At 41.4% G+C, this 20,917-nt stretch overlaps 3 protein-coding genes across 12 annotated transcripts in view; all 3 read left to right on the forward strand.

Moving 5' to 3' along the window:
• The window catches only part of rhobtb4 (Rho related BTB domain containing 4), a 44,466-nt gene extending 35,219 nt beyond the window's left edge, over positions 1-9,247 (forward strand). For all 10 annotated transcript variants that reach the window (XM_062542782.1, XM_062542781.1, XM_062542773.1 and 7 more), the window contains 4 exons: positions 702-852; positions 2,339-2,427; positions 2,903-3,008; positions 3,534-9,247. In XM_062542782.1, coding sequence (XP_062398766.1) covers positions 702-852; positions 2,339-2,427; positions 2,903-3,008; positions 3,534-3,715 — 528 coding nt within the window. In that variant the 3' untranslated portion in view covers positions 3,716-9,247. The remainder of the gene's footprint in view (positions 1-701; positions 853-2,338; positions 2,428-2,902; positions 3,009-3,533) is intronic.
• Positions 9,248-11,774: 2,527 nt separating this feature from the next.
• LOC134088696 (hydroxycarboxylic acid receptor 2-like) lies at positions 11,775-14,623 on the forward strand. The gene is made up of 2 exons (XM_062542784.1): positions 11,775-12,232; positions 12,693-14,623. The coding sequence occupies exons 1-2, from the start codon at positions 11,843-11,845 to the stop codon at positions 13,428-13,430; spliced, it is 1,128 nt and encodes a 375-aa protein (XP_062398768.1). The 5' UTR covers positions 11,775-11,842; the 3' UTR covers positions 13,431-14,623.
• Positions 14,624-17,698: 3,075 nt separating this feature from the next.
• LOC134088697 (interferon-inducible GTPase 5-like) lies at positions 17,699-20,899 on the forward strand. The gene is made up of 3 exons (XM_062542786.1): positions 17,699-17,728; positions 18,238-18,311; positions 18,407-20,899. The coding sequence occupies exon 3, from the start codon at positions 18,414-18,416 to the stop codon at positions 19,644-19,646; it is 1,233 nt and encodes a 410-aa protein (XP_062398770.1). The 5' UTR covers positions 17,699-17,728; positions 18,238-18,311; positions 18,407-18,413; the 3' UTR covers positions 19,647-20,899.
• The last annotated feature ends 18 nt before the right edge of the window (positions 20,900-20,917 follow it).

The raw sequence follows: 20,917 nt of genomic DNA on the forward strand, positions 1-20,917 counted from the left end.
CCCTCTCACCATGCAAATAAGATATTATAAAGATATATAAATATTTGTATATATATTTATATATATAGCTTATAGCTTTATTGTGTTATATTAAGGATGTGCATGAGAAGCAGATCTCTGTATGATGTCTTCCAGAGTATGAAATAAAGTCAGTTGATCAGTCAGCTACCAATGGCTCAAATGATTATTGCTGACTCATGTTTGTGTCTCTTTCTCATGCTCTCCTCTGTTTCACTCTCATTGTCATCCTGTCTTCTTTACTCTCTCTTTCCTGGTCTCTTTGTCTTTCCTGGTCTGCCTCCCTCTGCATCTGTTTTTCCTCTCCTCTTACTCCCTCCCTTTCTCTCTCCCTCATCTCTTCTTTCTCATTGCACCTTTCCTCCTCTCCTCTCCCTCTCTCCCTTATCTATTTATTGATCTAATCTCTGTTTGAAGTTGTACCACAGTACTTGCTACCTCTGTAGCATTGTTTTTTCTCTCTACTTGCTTAATGCATTGTTTTAGTCAGACCTCTGTATCCCTGGGCCCCTTTCTATGCGTCAACTGTCCTGCCCAAACCTGACTTCTTGCCATGTAAATATGTGCTATACTGTATAAATAAAAGTGACTTGACTTGACTTGACTGGACTCATCTCTTCTCTCTCTCTCCCTGCTTTTCTTTCCTCCTCTTCCTGTCTCTCTCCTCCTCTGTCCGTCCCCAGGTGGCGATCCCCAACACTAACATGGCGTGTATGCGGGCGGTGCTGGAGTACCTGTACTGCGGGCTGCTGACCCCTAGTTCTGGCCTGGAGCCTCTGGAGCTGATTGTCCTGTCCAACCGGCTGTGCCTCCCCCGCCTGGTGGCCCTCACAGGTACTACATCCCACCAGGCTGGAAACCTGCACATAATACACAGCTCTTCATAATGCTGTAGAATGCTCCATTCACTTGAATGGGCCTTCCCAACGTTCAGAGGTCTGATCGTTGCTAAGTGTAACAGACCACTGTCAAGGAAACATATATCTCTCCTGCTTCCTGTCCACATCCTCTGGGCCCAATCACAAACTAGCTTATCCAAAAGACGCACCCGGATCGTTGGTCTGATTGGTTGAAGGACTATCCAAAAGCGTACAGTCATTTGAACTATGCCCATTGATCACAGTATCAATTGTGCAGTAGAAATAAAGTGCAGACCCCCAGACTAATGTTCAATCTTAAACGATTGAGCTTAGTATGGTGATAGCCAGACCGACCTCTCACAGGCTCTGAATCTAATACCACATCATCAGGGGAGGCAGCAACGTGAAGCAGCACTGTCGTGCTATGTCCTGTTATCACCTATTTGTGAAGATGGCTCTGTAGCACTCAGAGATATAAATGTTCGACTTCAGAAACTAAAAGTCCTGCCATGTGGTGTTGGTTCTACTGGTGCGATTAACACAGGTGATTTCACTAAATAGCTGATCTACCTGGCTTAAGTGTTTTGCTAATTAGAATCAACTGATGTGGCAGGACTTATACTTTCTGAAGCCGGACTTTTAGGCGGGGATCACACTAGCCAGCGGCAAGCGGCAGGTTTCCTATTGTTCTCTATGGTTCGGCAGCGGAACGGTAACTCTCAGCAAACTGAGAGTTGAACTTGGTTCAACTTTGAAGCGCAACGCTCGGCTTGTCACAATAAGTTTTGGAATGTTTAGGTATTTTAACCAATCAGATTCGTCTAAGGACGTAGCAACAAATATTGAACTTAGGAACGAGATAGAATGTTTAGATTTATTATTGTGGTCTGAGCGTTGCGTTAAGCTTGCCGCTACCGCTTGCCGCTGGCTAATGTGATCCCCGCCTTACACATCTGATTGCACTGTGAAGCTGATGATGCACTAGGCAACTTTTTCAGTAATGTTCCTGAGCAAAGTTGTGCGTGTACATTCCCCTCGGTATTGGCCAACCATTCTTTTCTGTAGAAAATTCGTCAGCATGCATGGAACACATGGAAGTAGTTATGTGGTTGTGGAGCAACACGGCCCCATGTCATCACTAGCATTCCATTCTTATTCTGTAAATCCTCCCAGAAACAAGAGACATCAATACAAAACACAGGAAATACAGGAGATCGACTTCAATATTCTGTGCACTGAAAGATCACTGTACACATTTGCATATAGACATTCATATCCATTTATTGAATGAATGAATGAATGAATGAATGAATGAATATTTATATGTCTAGTTAGTGCTCTTAGGGGATACTCATAGCTGTTTTGACTACTGCGCTGTTCAGGTACAGCAGTTGGGTACAGCTGAGCGACCATACAGGAGGGTAACGTGACATGACGCGCTGTTGTTTTGTGCCCCACAGAGCAGCATGCTGTGGATGATCTGTTGCACGTGGCTGCGAAGGGGGTTGACATCGACGGACAGGTGCTCGCTTACCTGGAGATGGCTCAGGTGTGAAATTCAATATTAATATCATGATAGCATTTCCACTGTCGCCACACACACACAGCTTGGTTCACTGGATGTGTCAACTGGCACCAAGCACTGATATCCATTACATGTATTCAACGTCCTGCAACAATTTGTAATCTTTTAAGTGTTTCTGATCCTTTTTAGTGGCGCTTGTTGTATGGATGCATGCTGGATGAACAGAATTTAAATGAGTCGTGACCTTCGTTTAATCTCCTGTTTGTAATAATATGAAAAGTTAACATTAATTCAAAGACATTTTTGTCTATTTCCTATTTTATCATCCTCCCCAGAGACGGTTTAGTTCCCTTTACGTTGTCGTTAAGTGCGTTCTGGCATGTCTTTTCTTACCGTCAGTGAAAGCCTTTATATCTGCTTCTCTCTTATCTCTCAGAGAGTATTTGTTCATCAGATCTAACGGCTGGGTTTCTCTCTCTCTCTCTCTGTGCCTCCGCAGTTCCACAACGCCAAGCAGCTATCAGCATGGTGCCTGCATCACATCTGCACCAACTACAACAGCGTGTGTCGCAAGTTCCCCAAAGACATGAAGAACATGTCGCCAGGTACAGTAGGCCCGCACTGACGGGGGAGGGATGCTAGATGTCAGATGTCAAATTACGAGAAGTCCCAAGTCTAGCTGCAGCTGTTGAGATAACTAGACAAAAATAATTTGCTAACTTAACACCATGGGTGTTTTTTAGCACAAATATTGACTATTCCTCCTAATGCTCTCACAGGCACCAAGCTAATTAAGAGCAAGTTCATCGTATTTATGAATTCCTAATTAATTAGCTGCAGTTGCTAGTATATCTATGTGTATGGTATTTAGCAGATGCTTTTGTCCAAAACAACTTACCGGTAAACATTACCTAAACATTCAAATAAATCAAATCCTAAAATACCAGTATTATTACAGACTGAATAGAATTGAGCAGAAAGACAACAGTAACTTAACCTGTTTAACCGCGACTGTAATGAAAATGAATGAGTTAGAATAGTGGTGTAATTAGTGTTACTGTGCTGGGTGTGTGAGTATGGGGGCTGTTGGTTGGTGGTGTTTCATGTGGAACCTCTCGGTCTCTCTACAGAGAACCAGAAGCACTTTGAGAAGCAGCGCTGGCCGCCCGTCTGGTTCCTGAAGGAGGAGGACCGCTACAAGCGCTCGCACAAGGAGCGCGAGCGCGAGGAGGAGCTGCTGCGGAAGCAGAACACCAAGAGGGGCTGGTGCTTCTGGAAGCATCCGGCACCCTCCACCTCACACATCTCCTGAAGAACCAACCCCAAACCACCACCACCACCACCTTCCCTTCCTCGCTCCCTCTCTCTTCCTCACCCTTACTCCTCCTCCTCCTCCTCCTCCTCCTCCTCCCCCTCCTCCCATTCAACCCACAGCCTGTAGGTGCAGCCTTGTCACCAGTGTAACCTCCGCCCGCTGGTGTGGTGGCTCTGTGTGATATAGTCTGTAAATCTACGCTAAGCTAGCGCTACAGCTAAGCGTGAGGCTGTCCAGTGTGTCAGGTGTGCCATGGGGGGAATATGCCTCGGAGGCAGCTCAGGGGCACGCCTTCAGTCAGCAGCAGCAGCAGCAGCAGCAGCATTCTCTGTGCTGCTCAGTCAGCGAGGGAGACCGACTGTGGCTGGGGCCACGAAGCGTGACTAAAGCGAGCCCGCCCCGTCATAGCTCCTGTGTGTGTGTGTGTGTGTAGTGTGGTGTGTGTGTGTGTGTGTGTGTGTGTGTGTGTGTGTGTGTGTGTGTGTGTGTGTGTGTGTGTGTGTGTGTGTGTGTGTGTGTGTGTGTGTGTGTGTGTGTGTGTGTAGTGTGGTGTGTGTGTGTATGCGTGTGTGTGTGTGTGTGTGTGTGTGTGTGTGTGTGTGAGTGAGTGTGGGTGTGGGTGTGCTAGAGACTGTGCAGGAGAGGCTAGAGACTAACCCAAAGCCCCCCTAGGAGAAAAACAAGAACAAACAAACAGACATGGGGATGAGCTGCCTTCTCCTTACAAAGATTTCTCACCGAACAAAGCCACATGCGGTGTGTGTGCGTACGTGTGTCCATGCCACTGCGTGACTATTTGTCCGCTGTGAAAAGAAAACCTTACCCTCCCCTTCCTCAACTCTGTGATATTCCCTACCCACAACCCCACCCCTCTCCCCCACGATTAGTCTCAGAGAAGCACTATACTTGAGATTCTGAAACACCAGGAAAGAAAGGAAAATACAACAAACAAACAAACAAACAAACAATCGTCCACGCCCTCAGCCAGACTGCCTGGAGCACCAAAGAGAATCCAAACCCATCATTAATGAGACTTAACAACACGCTTTACCAAACTCACCTGGGACACTTAAAATGGCAAGGTTGGAGATGAGGGCTATTCAACCCCACTGCCACTGAAGTATTAAAACTCCCTTTTGCTTTCTCCCTCACTCATTTCCTGCTCGTCATAAGCTGATCGTGGACGCCACCTGCTGGATCACCCATTTCCCCCTGCAACACTAGGGAGAAGTATCACCTCTGTTACACTGTGAATTTTTTTTTTTTTCTGTGTGTTTGTGCATGTGTTCGTTTGAGGAACTGAGACGACTTGAAACACAGGGACCTCAGCACCTGTGTAACTGTCTTCTCCCAGTTAACAGTATCTGTGTAACATCTACACTTTTGACTTTACTCTCACTTATTTTTTGTTTTATTTTTTATTAAGGAAATCCAGTTAACCCATTTCTGTTCTGCCAGAAACCAAAAGAAAGAGGACGTACTTCTTTTTTCTCCCACTCAGCCCCATGTGTTCTTCCGTCATCTCTTCCCACTGCCTTTTATCCATCAGAGACGAAGGGAGGAGGGCACAAGAAGTACTGTACTGGCTGGATCCAAAATCTGCCATCTCCATTTTCATTCCTGGTCTCCCTGCTACTTAACTTCACAGAGAGCAAAACAAAACACCTACCTGGGTTAGCTAACCGGCTAACAGGCTACTTAATAAGCTGAGTAACTATAGTAACTAAGTTACAATAACTAAGTCATTCAGGCTTCCTCTCACCACTTGCTTGTTCCGCTGATTTTGGGTGAATTGTTGCTTTAATGTGATTTCACCTGACTGAAAAAAGAAGGGCACCTTCTAGTTCATTGCACACTTTTAGCTAAACAGACCTATTTCCTTTAATTTCATTTTATGGAGAAAAAGAAACATAGGAAAAAGATTCCTCATTTTGTTCCTGAAGGATGAAATGATGGGTTGTGATTCTCGGCAGTGAGTGCGAATAGTTGTGAGGTGGTATAAAAATGAATTTGACTCTCTGCGAGTGTTGCAGACCCCTTAACATTATTGTGCCATTCAAATCTCTTCTTGGCTTGGAGAGTGTTTTTTTCCTATCCCCAGTTTAAATTTCAGCTGTGAGTTTGCTTTTTGCAGAGAAGAAAGAGGGAGAGAAACAACTCTTTGTGGGTGTGTTCTCACTTCGTTTGATGTGTTTGCTCTTCTTGGTGAAAGAGTTACCTGGTGAAGCATTTACATGTGATTATTTTGTAGAGGCTTCTACCCATTTTGTATCAGTACTTGGGATCGCTGGTATTTGAAGCTTTTTGACATTTTCATTGGTGGTGCTACGGTCTGCATTTTAGGCTGCAGCGTTCAATCAGTGAATGTGAAAACTCATACCTGGCACCTTTTTTTTGTAACTGTAGCTTTAAAGATTTCATCCTCTTCAAGTAACGTATCTCCCAACTGTCCATAGCGGACCACTAAAAAAGGCCCATGCTACTTTGGGTCGGTCTGTTCATTCGTCGGTTGTACAACTGATGAGATAAACCCCACACTCCCTAACCAGAGCTCCTGCTGTGAATCAGGATGATGGCCCTAAAGACCCATTGCCTGCAGAAAAAAAACAGTGCCTCTAACTAGTTAATTAAGGGCTCTTTTACAGTCATAAAAATGTTTGAAGAAGGCTTAAGGAGTGCCTGCTTCTCTTTCAAGCCACAAGTGAAGAGGGACATGATTAGTTCAGGTCAAGTAACCTCTCTTCATGTGGGACGGAAACAGGCTATGTCTTAATGCCTTAGTCAGTGGTTGTCAGCAGAACCAACTGGTTCAAGAACCACTTCTTTGGTCCCGAGCCTTTGTTTTCCTCTGAGGGAATCAAATTTGACTGCCTGAAAGTGTGTAGAAAGATATACCGCAAGTATTGTGCATGGTAGATAATCATAGGTTCAAATATACACGTATACGGTAGCATGTAGAGCGGTAGTGGTAGCATTAGCATAGCGCTACAGACGGGCTCTGTAGTGAGTTCCAAGTAGCCTACTGATGGAGTATTGGTGGAGCAGGGTTGAGCTTCCCTAAGATGGTGGACAGCACTGCTTTGACCACTCTGGCCTTGCCTTGAACATGCTCTCTGTTTTCTTGGGTATGTGATTGCAATTGCACTTTTATCTCTCCTTATACGGCACCTTTGCCTGTTTATTTTGTGCGTGGAATGACTGTTTTAAAAATTAGACTTTTTTTTAACAAAAGAGGTCTTTTATAACATACTCTTCATATAGAAGAGCTACACTTTGTATTTTATGCTTAATTTGAAAAAAATAATTGGTTTTCTCGTGTTTGAACTTTTAACAAGACATCTTGTAGGACCCATTTAACTCCCCCCACAACTTTGTATAGGAATAGTCTATGATTCTTGAATATGAATTAGGCCTACTTGTTGCAGCATCTCATGATCCAGTTTGCTTGAGAGGAAACAGTACACTCTCAATTAAAAAAGGGTGGTTTTTAATATTATGCACAGCGCTTTTAGCACTAATATGGTGGAAATATAACTGGTTGGCACATTGTGTTTGAGGGGAGATGCCAAGTTTTGCAACCATAGGGGTGTGAGTTTGTTGATGAATGGCAAACTTCAGATGTTGACCCTCTAGCTTTAGTAACTAGAGATATAATTCTGGTTTTCAAGGATGATTGAGCTAATCTGTGATAGTGTTACAACATTTTAACTGAATTTAAAACTGAATTTGAAAAGAAGTGCTTTGTCCAAATCTCAGAAAAAGAAAGGAGTAAACTAATGAAATCTCTAAAACAAATGCATGTGGACTGTTGGAATGTGCATGGAGGGGGTGACTTGTGGGGATTTGCATGCTGTGACTGACGAGTTTGGTTGGCATTGATGAGGGATTGTGTGCTTTTTGGGAAACAGACTCGACACAATGTTGAACATCCTATCTTTTCTTTGATTTGGTCCTTCGAGTCAGAGATTTTCTCGAACCCACCAGACTTGTTGATTTGTTCATATTTGAGAAATTGTAAGCTCCATCATGTTCACTCAAAGACAAAAAAATGATTTTGGTTTGTTTTATATTTCTCTTGTTATATGACGTGTTTGCTACACTGCTTGTTATGGGGTATGACGCACACTGTCCTTGCTGGAAGCCATTGCGGCGATCTAATAACAAAACGTGGACGTTGCTGAGCATGGCTTCTTGAGCTGTGTCAGTAAGAGGGCAGACCACCCACCAATGGTTGGCCTTGGTGCTGCTCGTGCCTTGAAAAACCCAATGTCTTTAGAACTTTGTTCCTGAATTCTTCCTAAACTGGAACACAGATACAAGACCTCTGACCTTTATTTAGATGTAGTGTTAGTCCACACACACACACACACACACACACACACACACTCTCTCTCTCTCTCTCTCTCTCTCACACACACACACACACACACACACACACACATACATCCAGAGGCAGCTGACCAGAGTTCTTCCCTCTTAGTGCCTGTTGACAATACAAAGCAATTACTGCAGTTCAGTGTTAATGCTTGTGTTTTCTATGCTCTTACTTCACAGCGTTGTTATGCGTCCATTTCTATAAGTGTACAGTCAGAGACTGGAGAAACTAGTTTCCCCCTGCCTTCCTTTCTTACAGTTTACTGTATGTTGCTTTTCATTTTGAGATCTGTGAATCCTTTCCCTCCTTAGTTTTTTGCCTTACTTGAGCTTCTCTCTCTACGCTCCATGGCCTATTTGACGACCACAGAGTGTGCGTGTGTTTTAATCAAACAACTCTCATTTGAAAACAATCTACTTCTAATGATCTGCCCACGCCCACACTGCGCCATGCTATTTCGAGCAGACATGTGGACACGATTGCTCCCCTGTCCCAGACTACATTGATATTCACCCAAGGGCACGCAAACACTTAATCAGTGGGAGCTCCCTCAGAACGCCCCCTGCTGTTTCACTCACACCAATGCCTTGATCTCAGAACAGGCGGTAGTGGTGGCCTTATATATTCCTCATTGGCAATTCATCTCCCAGCTCACTCTCACTAGTGCCAGCGCGGCCTATGGCTGCTACTGTAAGGCTGGTCTGCTCAGAGTAGTCCTGCCTGTGGGGCTTTTGGAGAGCCCACATGGAGACAGAAAGGTCAGGAGCTAAATTGGCTCGTGATGCTATCTGTCTCCAGCTCAAAAGTGTGACTTAAAAAAAAAAAAGAAATTTTATGCACTTTTCCCTTCTTTTCTCTCTCGCTATCTCTCTCTTTTTCTCTCTCTCTCTTCCATTGTGTTGAGATGCTCTGTTTGTGGTATTACACAGATAAAATTGTGAACTTGAAAAAAAGCACACACCACTCACTATTAAGGGCTTTTTTTAAACAATCAGAATGTTTTGCTGCTGTTAAAAATGTTTTAAAAAAATCCTTTGTAATATTTTTGAACCACTGTGATTTGTACAAAATGGAACAAAAATTTAGGAAAACGTTGCCGTTTCAGTATTTTAATGTTTGACTTGGCTTTTATTAAAACTTAACAGAATCTTTTACTACAGAGTGGCTGTTATTTCTAGATACTGACTCTCTACACACGTCTATATCTCGTCTTAATTGTCTCATTTTTGTGTTGGTGTTAAAGATGCACAAACTTAGTAGTACTACAGTTTTTCATATGGCAAGCCAATTACTGATGTTCATAGCTTAAGAAAAAAAAATAGTGTATAGTCAGCACTGTCTAAACCAGGTTGATGTACCAACCATTTACGGTAGAATACCAAAACAATAGACAACAACAACCTGAAAAAAAAATGTTTATGAACAGATGTCAAGACACTGCTGCTGTTTGTAAATGATCACTAAGAAATCAAGGACATGTCCATGTTGTATGTATACAACTAGATGAATCTAATGATCCTCTGTTTGCTAACTTTGTGAGAAATACACAGGAGACCATTGCTCAATGTCTGACTAAAATCACGCAGCTGTTCTCCAAGTGCAACAGCATGTTCTGAACAACTGCACTAAATCATCGTTTAAGGGCTTACATTCACAAATAATATGATATTACAGTCATGAGTGAAAAATTAGGATTCCATAAAGATTACTCAATACAGTTTTGATTAGCATTTTATACAACCGTGTCAAACACACACTGTCTTGATGCAGTGGAAGTTGTGCAACACAAAGTAAACTTGCCTTCTAGTGTTACGAATGGGCTGTTAATGGCCGTGCCTGTGACATTATTTTCTACCAGTAGATGGAGACACATGTCAATGTAATGACCAACTCGAGATCCACATGGGCCACAGGCTAGATGTATCCAGCCCTCAATTTTCATTTCATCAGCTGGCTCCAGGGCAGGCACATCACTCACACACATTCAGCCAAAAACATGATGTGCCATCCCATCAGCTAGTAAAACTAAACAACCTGAAATATCACTAACATTCAATGGAATGATATGAAGCTTGCTGGAATTTTACAGTATGACGAATGAAGCTTCCTAGGTGAGCCCATTATTTGTGAGTTAGAGGCTATGCAGCAAAACCATACTGTATTGTTCAACAACAGTATAAGGATATATGTGTTGCTCAAGCTCTTAGACAACTACTGTAAGTAACAGGCCATGTTGAAAGCTGTATGCACAGATTGAGAAACCAAGGGAACAGGTTAAAGGAGTGTTTGATACTCTTAAACCTGTTTTTAGATGATAACGAGTCAATATTTTTGAGTAGAACAAAACAATGTCAATCCAATGGGTAGAAAAATATGCCAAATAGAAAGTAGACCATACCATTGTGCAAACTGCCATGTTATTGAAGAATATACAGTAGGTTGAAAATACACCATAAAAACAACATTAACAGACTCATGAAGGCTACAGGAAACCCACCTATCATAAACTGAAACTAACACATCACATAAACAATGGATCACCCCCAAAATCAAACACTTGATCCACCAGAGACAGAATGCCTTTAAGGGAAATCAAGTGGCCTGCGCAGGTTCTACAGGTACAAACCTACCTTAACAAGGTACAAAAAGAGACACATAAAGCAATAGACCAAGTAAGGTCTTAATTAACAAACCATTTAAGACACAAGTGATTACACAAATGGTTAAAACCATTTAAATAACAAAGCAATACATAAACATATACTGTACATGTATATATTCATATGTGAATGTACATTACAAATATTTCAGTCTAGTACTGTATATAAATTGTGACATTACCTAATACTTCATTAGTTGTTTCTATGGTTATGCTGTAATTTTACTGGTTAATGAATTGTGCTTGCACATTGCACATTTATTATATTTATGTAGTGACCTTGGTTGCTTTAAAATGTCGTTTTAAATCAGATGCATCATCATCATCATCATCTTATTGCCATTGTCATCTTGTGATCGAGAATTGAGAGCAGGAAGAATGAAACTGAAACTGACATTAACTGGCATTGTTATGTAGCAAAAAGTCCATCATCAGACAAGAAACAATTTGGTTAGGGCAAGCATGTTGGCAAGCATGTGATTTAGAAACTTCCTTATTTTTCATTACTAGGCAAAATGTAACCAAAATGTAACAGTTTCGAGGTAGAACTAGCATTGTGATGAAACGTTTTAGACTTCATCTGAGTTGTTGAAAATGGTTTATGATTAAAGAAATCAGCATTTTTTGTTTTGTTTATTTCATTAAGTCCAAGTTGACTAATATCCTAATAGTGTTTTTAAAAACAATGTAAAGTCGATCTAACAACGACAAGGAGTTGACAAGGTATCAATGGGGTTGACAAGGCACAATAAAATCCAAACAAACACAACAGACTGAAACCTCACAATTTCCAAGAAAAGGTAGCAGGCAGATGTTCCTTTTCAATGAAATCCATCACCTTGGCAGATATACAGTGTCTTTAAAGTATTCACCCCCCTTGCCACAGAAAAAAGGAAGAAGGTGAGAAGCAGAAGTTGCAAATGACCTGAATTTGAAAATGTGGTAACTAACTGCGGTAATAAATACCCCCCCCCCCCCCCCCCCCCCCCCCCCCCACACACACACACACTCACATTCTTAGTCATGTGGCGTGCAATCCTGACTGCTATAAATAATCCTGACTATACTTCTGTCATTTTCATTTCCAAAAATGCTCTCAGAGCCAAACTTCACAGCTCCAATTCCTGATGGTGGTGGTGGTATAGGTGGCTGTCCACCAGTTGGTATTCAACTGGAGGGCGTGATCCTACCGCCAGTCCTCACCATTGATGTCGTACTGGGGTTGCTGGGAAACATAGTCGCCCTGTGGATCTTCTGCTTTAAACTGAAGGCTTGGAACCCCAACAACTTGTTCCTCTTCAACCTGGTTATCGCTGATTTCCTGGCTCTAGTGAGTCTCCCGCTGAGGATCGACACCCTTCTTAGGGGCTACTGGGTGTTTGGAGATGGCTTGTGCAGGATGAACCTCTTTCTGATGTTTTCCAATCGCTCAGCCAGCATCGCACTCATGACTGTGGTGGCCATTTACCGCTACTTTAAGGTGAGGAAACTATCATTATGTCATGTCCACACTGAAAAATGTTCTCAACATATCAAACATATTTGTCACAGGATACAGGATAGTGTTGTAGAAATGTTGAAGCAGTGATTCTCAACCAGGAGTAACTTACTTTGACCCAAGAAGCCAGCTACATGTAAATTAATTATAATTGAAAAATAGTTTGCAAAATCTAATGAAAACCCTTTGTAATTGTTCAGTAAATAGTTGTAATAGTAAGCAATAATAGATAAATAAGATAGTTAAATATAATAGCCTAATACAAAGTAATGCCTGAATGTGATACTTACAGAAACGTTCAGGAACCCGGGTTTAAATTGCCCTTTTTGTTCGTCGATCCACAGAGTGTGTGTGTGTGTGTGTGTGTTCTTCAGTCAATTAAATATATTCTTATTCAAGAAGAGTGTGACTTTATCAAACGTTCAATGTCCTCTTGCTCCAGGTGGTCCATCCTCACCACTGCTTTAACCGCATGATCAAGCATCAGGCTGCATTTGTTTTGCTGTTTGTCTGGCTCTTGGTGATCAGCGTTTGGGGTCCGATACTGGCTTACGACCACATCAAGAACATCCGCAACAACACCCAGTGCTTCTTCTTCGCTTCATACAAGGAGGATGGTTTCATGATCCTAGTGGGCACATATCGTATCCTGACGGTCCTGGAGTTCATCCTCCCACTGGCCATGCTGCTCTTCTGTTCCATCCAGATCTCCAGATTCCTGAAGAAGCGACAGATGGGGAAAATGGACAAGGTGCACAAGGCGATGAGAGTGTGTGTTGTCATCATCGTGGTGTTCATGGTTTGCTTCCTGCCCACCACGGTGACGACCATCGGGGTGTGGGTCATCCGCTCGTATCGCCCATGGGACTGTAACGCCTTCTACACCTTCACCCAGCTCACCATTGTGTCTTTTGGGTTGAACTTCCTGAACTCCGCCCTGGACCCCATCGTTTATGTGTTCTCCAGCACCATGTTTAGGAGGGCGCTGATGGGTGCTCTGCCCCGTGCCCTGCGCTGTGGACAGGAGTCAGACACCGAGGAGAGCGAGGGGTCCTCCTCAGCAAGAACTCCATCCACCACCCAGCAAGAGCTGAAGGCCATGAGAGCTGACAGTGGGAGTGAGGCCAGCCCGCCCTCCCGCTTCTGGTCAATAGACCTCTACAGTTCGCCTACAAAATAGGTACCATCTTTGCCCTTATGAGGAGATCCGGTATCTTGATATTTTTACTATGGGCACACTGAGGAAGGCGCTAAGCTGAAACGCGTCTGTGCAATAAAAACACGTTTATGCAAAGTGCAACCTTTTCCCTTTTTGTTAATTTTTACTATGGGAGAATAACATTGGAATTTGGAATTATCACAACAGTTAAAATTCGTTGACGAAGAAATCGGAAATGCAGATGTTTTCCTGGACACACATTTGTCCTCTGCCTTGGAGTGGATATATGATCTCTGGTACGTGAAGGCGGCACACTTTGATTTTTGCTACTCCAGAGCTAACTTGTGATGCAACTTGCCACTACAATAAGTTAGTTAGCATATTTTCCCATAGGAAAAATCGGCAGATACTCTATCTCAAAGATGGCAGCTTTTTTAAGTGAACTTCAGATGTCTATGAGACTAAGAAAATGCGCCATAAATTTCACTAGCTTGGTTAACACCAGCCTGCTTCTCAAATCTCAATTGAAGTTGACAGTCGGTCTGGAAAGACTTAATTGACTTATGACTTACAGGGACGTAACCAGTAGTGAAATTAAACTTAAACTGGAGCATTAAACTCTTACCAAATATTTTCAGAAGTGCAGCAGCTATCAAATATTTCTTGTAAACAAAGGTTTTAAATAAGTTTGTGAGAAACTGAACTTTACCCTTCTCACCATCTCATTCACGCAAGCGCAGACAAGATTCACTGTGTTTCGCTTTGATCGTAAAATGTTTTGTAGTTGTGTAAAGTGTTGTTGCATTTTATGTGAGCTACAGTACGTGTTATTCAGAGATGTACAGCGGGTTTCATTGTTGGTGTTGGTGTTTCCTGCTGATTTGGCATTCGTTTGTGGAGCAAAGCAATTTTTTGGTTTGCCGCGATTTTGCTCATATTCACTCATTACAATGTTATTAACTGCATTCTTATCAATAACACAACATTTCCTGCCACTTTGAGCCATTGCAGAAGTGAGCTCTCTGCAGGGACCAAACATTTTAACCAAAGATCCTTTGGAAGTACTGTGTCAAGTAGGCTGATACTTTGACTGTGTATTATTATGTGCTGTTTTTGTTTTTGATAGGGAAATGTATTTTGTTTATTAGTGTTTCTATTTTTGAAAACTCTGTGTTGTTGAGCAATAAATAATTTGAGTTATCTGAACCAACATACAGTACCTCTCCTGCAAGTTCCTTTACTCTATCACAACCTCACTCACATCCAACACGTGGGTTGACCGCCCAGAGATCCAGTGTCCATATACAGTACTGTATATGAAAAAGAAATAGAAAAAACTTGTATGATTTACTCTTGAAAGTGGCCCCTTTCTCGTTTTCCTTATACAATGCCATATAAAGCCCTTACAGTTTACAAAGTTTTATATGTTTTAGGTTACACAGATTTACTAAGGATAAAGGTCTTATGTGGGAAAAGGAATAGACAAATCATACACAATTGTACCATGTTTTATCTGAATCCTGATAGATTTTTATATGACAGTGAAACCATTATAAGATCCTTAGTAAATCTGTGTATGAAATTGTATGAGGAAAACGAGATAGGGGCCACTTTTAAGAGTAAATCATACAAGTTTTGTAAATAAAACACATTGCTGGCAGTATAAGTTTTTTCTATTTCTTTTTCATATGGGTATATTTCCAAATGAAAAATAACATGGGGAATCTAAAACGATATGTGCTCTATACTCGTGCACTCTGCCTTCGAGTGGATACTTGATTTCTGGTACGTTTGGACAGGTACACCTTGATTTTTGTTACCTCAGCACTAACTTGCAATGCAACTTGCCATAGAGGTAGTTACTGTAGCTTCAATTTAAACCCGGTTCTCCTTATACGCAAAGATGTCAGCTTTGGGTACTTTTTGTAGGCGAACTTTAGAGGTCTATATACATCACTGAGCTGTAATGCTAGCTAAAGGTTACAGCTTGCTACCAGCTACAGTAGGTCACTTACAGTGGTTTATACACAAACAGAAATGTAAAGTTACCAAGTAGAAATACTGGAGTACAGTAACTAAGAAACTGACTGTTGTATGTGTTCACTGATCAACGATTATGGAATAAAACAGCACTTTTCCCTCTCAAACTTAATTGGAACAGATATTAGAGCCGAAAGCTATCAGGATTGTCTGGCATTTTTTTTTGCGCAGGCGAGCAACGCTTTTTTTGTTGGTACCTCACGGGGTGTGAGCTATGTGGCCAAGGCCATTTGTACCAGGGGTGCGAATAGACATTTCCTGAATGCATTTTGTCTGTGAGGTTCACAGAGACAGAAACTGACCTATCAGTGCAGGGATCCCATTTCTTACACACTGACCATGAGACAGACCTCACAAGACTGCATTTCTCACATGCCTTTTCTCTTGTCTCATGTCTTTGCTTCCTCTTAATGTTATAATTTGAATTGGCAATGGAATCTGGTAATTTTCCACAATTTGCATGTTGCATGTTACACATCCATGTGACCTACGATAAGCGTGGTGTTACCACAATGCTCTGCATCAAAACAAACTCAGTGTCACACTCAAGTTCAGTGTCACAAATGGCAACAACAACTAAACTCATTTAAGCAACACACACACATTGCTTTCTGCCCAATGTTTTGACATGATCATGACATTCAGCTCTTGTTGAGCTAAGTACCCTCCATTTCCCAGTAAAAGACTCCCCGAACTGTTATATGGTTTTACTGAGTTGGGAACTGGTTTTACCCTGTTGAAGGCGATCAACCTCTCCTTACTGATCTACTCTGAACCAAAGCATGAACTGCCAAACAGCCATCGTAAGCCTGCAACCCTATCTAGACCAGCAGCGTGTGCTGTTGATTGTGGAGCATGTGGCGTTGAGTGTGGAGTTGATGTTAGGGGTTTCATCACAATTCGATACGATATTGATTCTTTAAGCCTACGATTAGATTTTTATTGATACGTCAAACATTGCAGCATTGCGATTCAGGGCGATACTGGGGTCGGTTGTTGATAGAAAATGATAGATTTTGGTTAATTTTCATATATTCAAGGATGCCAAATAGTATAGGCTACATTATAGGCCAAATACTGAACATTGACTGCGGAATGAGTTAGGCTGCAAAGAAATTGTTCTTTTCCCCCCTAAAACTTCTTGTCACTAGCTATAGAATTTAACATTTAAACACATATATCGCAATAGAAGTGACATTTGTCATTGTGAAAGGAAACCAGCCTGTTTTGACACACACACACACACACACACACACACACACACACACACACACACACACACACACACACATTGGTGGGGTACAATGTGAATAACATGACGTGGTTTTGTTGTAGATTCCATGATGAATTTTGTTTGAATATTTTCTTTGAGTCTCAATAATTGACCAAATTCAAAAGTAAATGTTGGCATATGATATTAAAAGTCTTGTTCATTGTGCCCCTTTTTAAATTTGTGCATCTTTCCCTTCAAAGGTATCTGCATGGCCCTGATGGCAGATGTCATAGATTATCTATCTAGATTATAGCATCATTGTCGGGAAACAGGGTATTTCCGCAAAATATCCAGTTGAGCAACATTCAGAATCAGAATCAAGATAAGAATCAGCATTATTGGCCAGGTTTGCATAAAACAAGGAAATTGACTCCAGTTACTGCAATCTTGGCTCTCAAGGACAACACTCAGCAATAACGTAAAAACAATGATATAGCCATATGAAGCCTGTTTAGTTGGACATCAGTAGGCAATCTTATGTCAAATGAACACATAATTTCATTTCCTGCACAGATAATCTATCAATAGGTGGAGATTTCTAATTGGTGAATTTAGATGTTAAGAACCTCTCCTTACCTGTGAGAGTTTGACTCCCTGATGAAGGCTACATTGCCGAAACACGTTGGAGTTTTTTAGACAGGTTTAATGTGACCAAGCCGCTACAATAAAGGCTTTCTGACTTTTACAATATGAGAGTGCCTTGGAGTTCCTCTTGCTTTTTCAACTGAATTTTCCCATCTAAAGAGCACCTTGTCTAGGAGCAAAGCACTCCTAGACAAACGTTTTCTGAACCTATATCAACACTTTGGGTGCATATTTTTTTTCATCATTATAGACTAAAAAGATAATGCGTACAAGACAAACAAACAAGACAGACACACACACACAAACACACACACACACAAAACCAGAAGATATTAAGTGACTCCTCCCCCAGTTAAAGATATAAAGATAGAAGTAGAAGTTCATTTGGTGAGCAGTTGCAGGTTGACGAGTCTCTGACAAGGTAAGACTGTACATTTCTGCAATACATCTTTCCTGAAGTTAGGAGAACACTGACTTTTAAGTGTTTTTGTTTTAGCATTTTAGACTGTAAATAATCAGATAAAGCATTGGTCAATACAAAATCAGGTTACAAATAGAAAATCTTAATCGACAAACAGAAAACACAATTTCAGAAAATTGAATCCATCTTTCCAAATACAAAACATAAAGATCATCATGCTGATTTTGCCCCGAACTCCCCCCGTCCAACCAAAGACAGAAAACGGCCGATTATCTTAAACTCTTAAGATTATCTTATGAGATTCTCTTGTAGTGTGTGGTGTGTTAAGAGTCAAAATTCTCCCGACAATTGCCTTCGGAAAACGTTCAGCACCGATAATCGTAAATATTAAACATGTTCAATATTTGCGACTGGAAATCCTGTAGTTTGTGGGGTGTTCCGAGGCCAGCCGAGGGCAGCCGATCGGTTGAGATTTATCAAATCTTTATGTGTGAACCCCCCCTTAACAGGTACATGCAACAGTATTCCCATTGATCTCCAGTCCAGCTGGTGTAATCAGGTTAAGGGCAAGCAGACATCACCTGTAAGTATCCTTTTTAACATTTTGCTATAATTCCACAGTAAAAAAAAGCATTTAAGCTCAAATATGTCTGATCATAATTGTTAATATGTTTCCAGAGCCATCATGTCAGGTGGTTTAAGTGTGGAAGAGCCTGAAACTGAGATTCTTGAAATCTATGGAGATGGAGGTGCTGAAGGGTTAAGTGATGCTAAAGAAACTCAAACATTTGTGAAAGAATTCACAAAGTCTCCATCAGATGTTGCCGTAAAGAAGATTAAAGAACACATTGAGACTCTGGGTCATGTGACGCTCAACATAGGAGTAACTGGAAATACAGGAGCAGGAAAGTCCTCCTTTGTGAACGCCATACGGGGTCTGAGCGCAGATGATGAGGGAGCAGCAGAAACAGGAGTGACGGAGACCACGCAGACACCGACACCATACCCACATCCCACAATGCCAAATGTCATCATATGGGATCTGCCAGGTATTGGCTCTCCCAAATTCAAAGCAAACACGTATCTGTCTGATGTCCATTTCGAACGTTACGACTTCTTCATCATCCTCAGCTCAGAGAGATTCAAAGAGAATGACATTAGCCTGGCCAAAGCCATCATGAAGAAGAAACGACTGTTTTATGTCATTCGTTCAAAGATCGACAACGACATCAATGCAGAAAAAAAGAAACGAGACTTCAACAAGGAAACAATGTTATCTAAAATCAGAGAGGACCTTAAGAGGAACTTGAAAAGTGTTGGAGACCCAAAGGTTTTTCTGATATCCTCCTTTAATATCAATGATTATGATTTCAACAAGTTTCTTGACACTCTGGAGAAAGAACTCCCAGAAACAAAGATGCATGCCCTTGTCCTTTCTATACCCGTCTACTCCTTAGAGGCATTGCAGAGGAAGAAGAAACATCTACAGAAGATGATCTGGCTCACAGCCTTTGGCTCAGGTGCAATAGCTACGGTGCCTGTCCCAGGTCTTACATTGGCATGTGATTATGGAATCATCATGTCATTTCTAGAAAGAGTTTTTAAATCTTTTGGGCTCGATGATAGCTCTTTGCAGAGGCTCGCAGCACGAGTGCAACTGGACGTGATGGCATTAAAAGCTGAAATTACATCAAGGTTTCGTGGTGGAGTCACACATGAAACGATGAAGTCTTTGCTCGCCACGCCTTCAATGGCCTCCCTCATGACCCTCAAGGGGCTCATGAGTGGGGCAGTGCCATTGGGACAGCTACCAGCTGGGGCCATGTCTGTAGGTATCTTGCACTATCTGCTTAACAAAGGCCTCAAGGAGATGGAGAAGGATGCCAAGTCTGTTCTGGAAAAAGCACAACTGCACTAAGTGGAGATTCATCTCAACACAAATCCAGGGGGAACCCATGGGTATATATAATCAAGGCTACATTTTACTGTATATAAAAATGCCTCCAAGCAAAGGGCACTGGAAGAATTTGTGTTGTGGACTGGAATAGTTTTGACATTCTCTCTGAAGAGAAAAACTTCTTACGTGAAAGTGAATATGTGATCATACTGTAAATGCTTAATATTTGCATCAGTTAAATTGTTAATCAAGTTACAGTTTGTATCATGTCACGGTTTGTAATCCAATTAGCTGTAACATGTTTCAATATACGCGTACGCTGCCAACTGCCCTGTGAATTATACAAGGACACACAAATATACAGTATAGAATTATCTCCCACTTGATCCCTTTGGCATAAAGAGCAGGTGATAAGGGTTTCACAGCTAAGAGATGACTGTACTCTGGCTAAGCTTCAACAACTTAAGCCTGCCTTACACTGACAAGATTTGGGAAAGATTCTTGAAAGATTTTAGTCTTTTGAGTAAAGCTTGAATGAGGGGTATTAGTTAAAAGACTACAATCTTTCAAGAATCTTTCCCAAATCTTGTCACTGTAAGGTAGGAATTAGTTCACATAGGGTTAATACCCCACCCAGTGGCTGGTAAGTTGACCAAATTCACCTGCCAGTCAGTAGGCCTACACAAATTCACGAGAATTTGGCTGGTGGCGGGTGCTAATTTCCATCCCTGCCGCACTCTACATATCTGTCTATATTGTTCATACATGTGTAATGGGTGGCCCAGTAAATCTATTTGCTTTTAAGACTGCAAGTTTTCTCTTTCCTGCTTGTATTGTACTAACCCTTTCGTATGGAATGATTACAAAAACAATTTACTACAATTTCCATTTAAATTCAATTGGTGGGTATATGATGAACTATACAGTACATCTGCAGATCTAATATTGGATCAAATGACGCTAGTATTCAATTTCTATGCATATAATATCGACCATATTGTTAAAGATACGCTGCAGCATTAGAAGGAAGGGAAGCACTTACATAAATAAATCAATTACATTTTATTGAGACGTAGTAAGATTAATCTGACAATGTGAAGCACTACAAATATTTTCAATTTCAAACAAACTTTCAAATGATGTGTAATATGACTATACTACATAACAATCTGATGTATTAAAATGATCTAGAATGTTGGTGTTTTGGCTTCTCATTTTTAGTACATGTTTCTGTTCTTGATGTGTACCTCAAGATATTAAAACATTCTGACACATGTTTGACTGCAAAACTG

The sequence above is a fragment of the Sardina pilchardus genome, chromosome 8, assembly GCF_963854185.1.
Source record: "Sardina pilchardus chromosome 8, fSarPil1.1, whole genome shotgun sequence".
Taxonomy (NCBI): Eukaryota; Metazoa; Chordata; class Actinopteri; order Clupeiformes; family Clupeidae; genus Sardina; species Sardina pilchardus.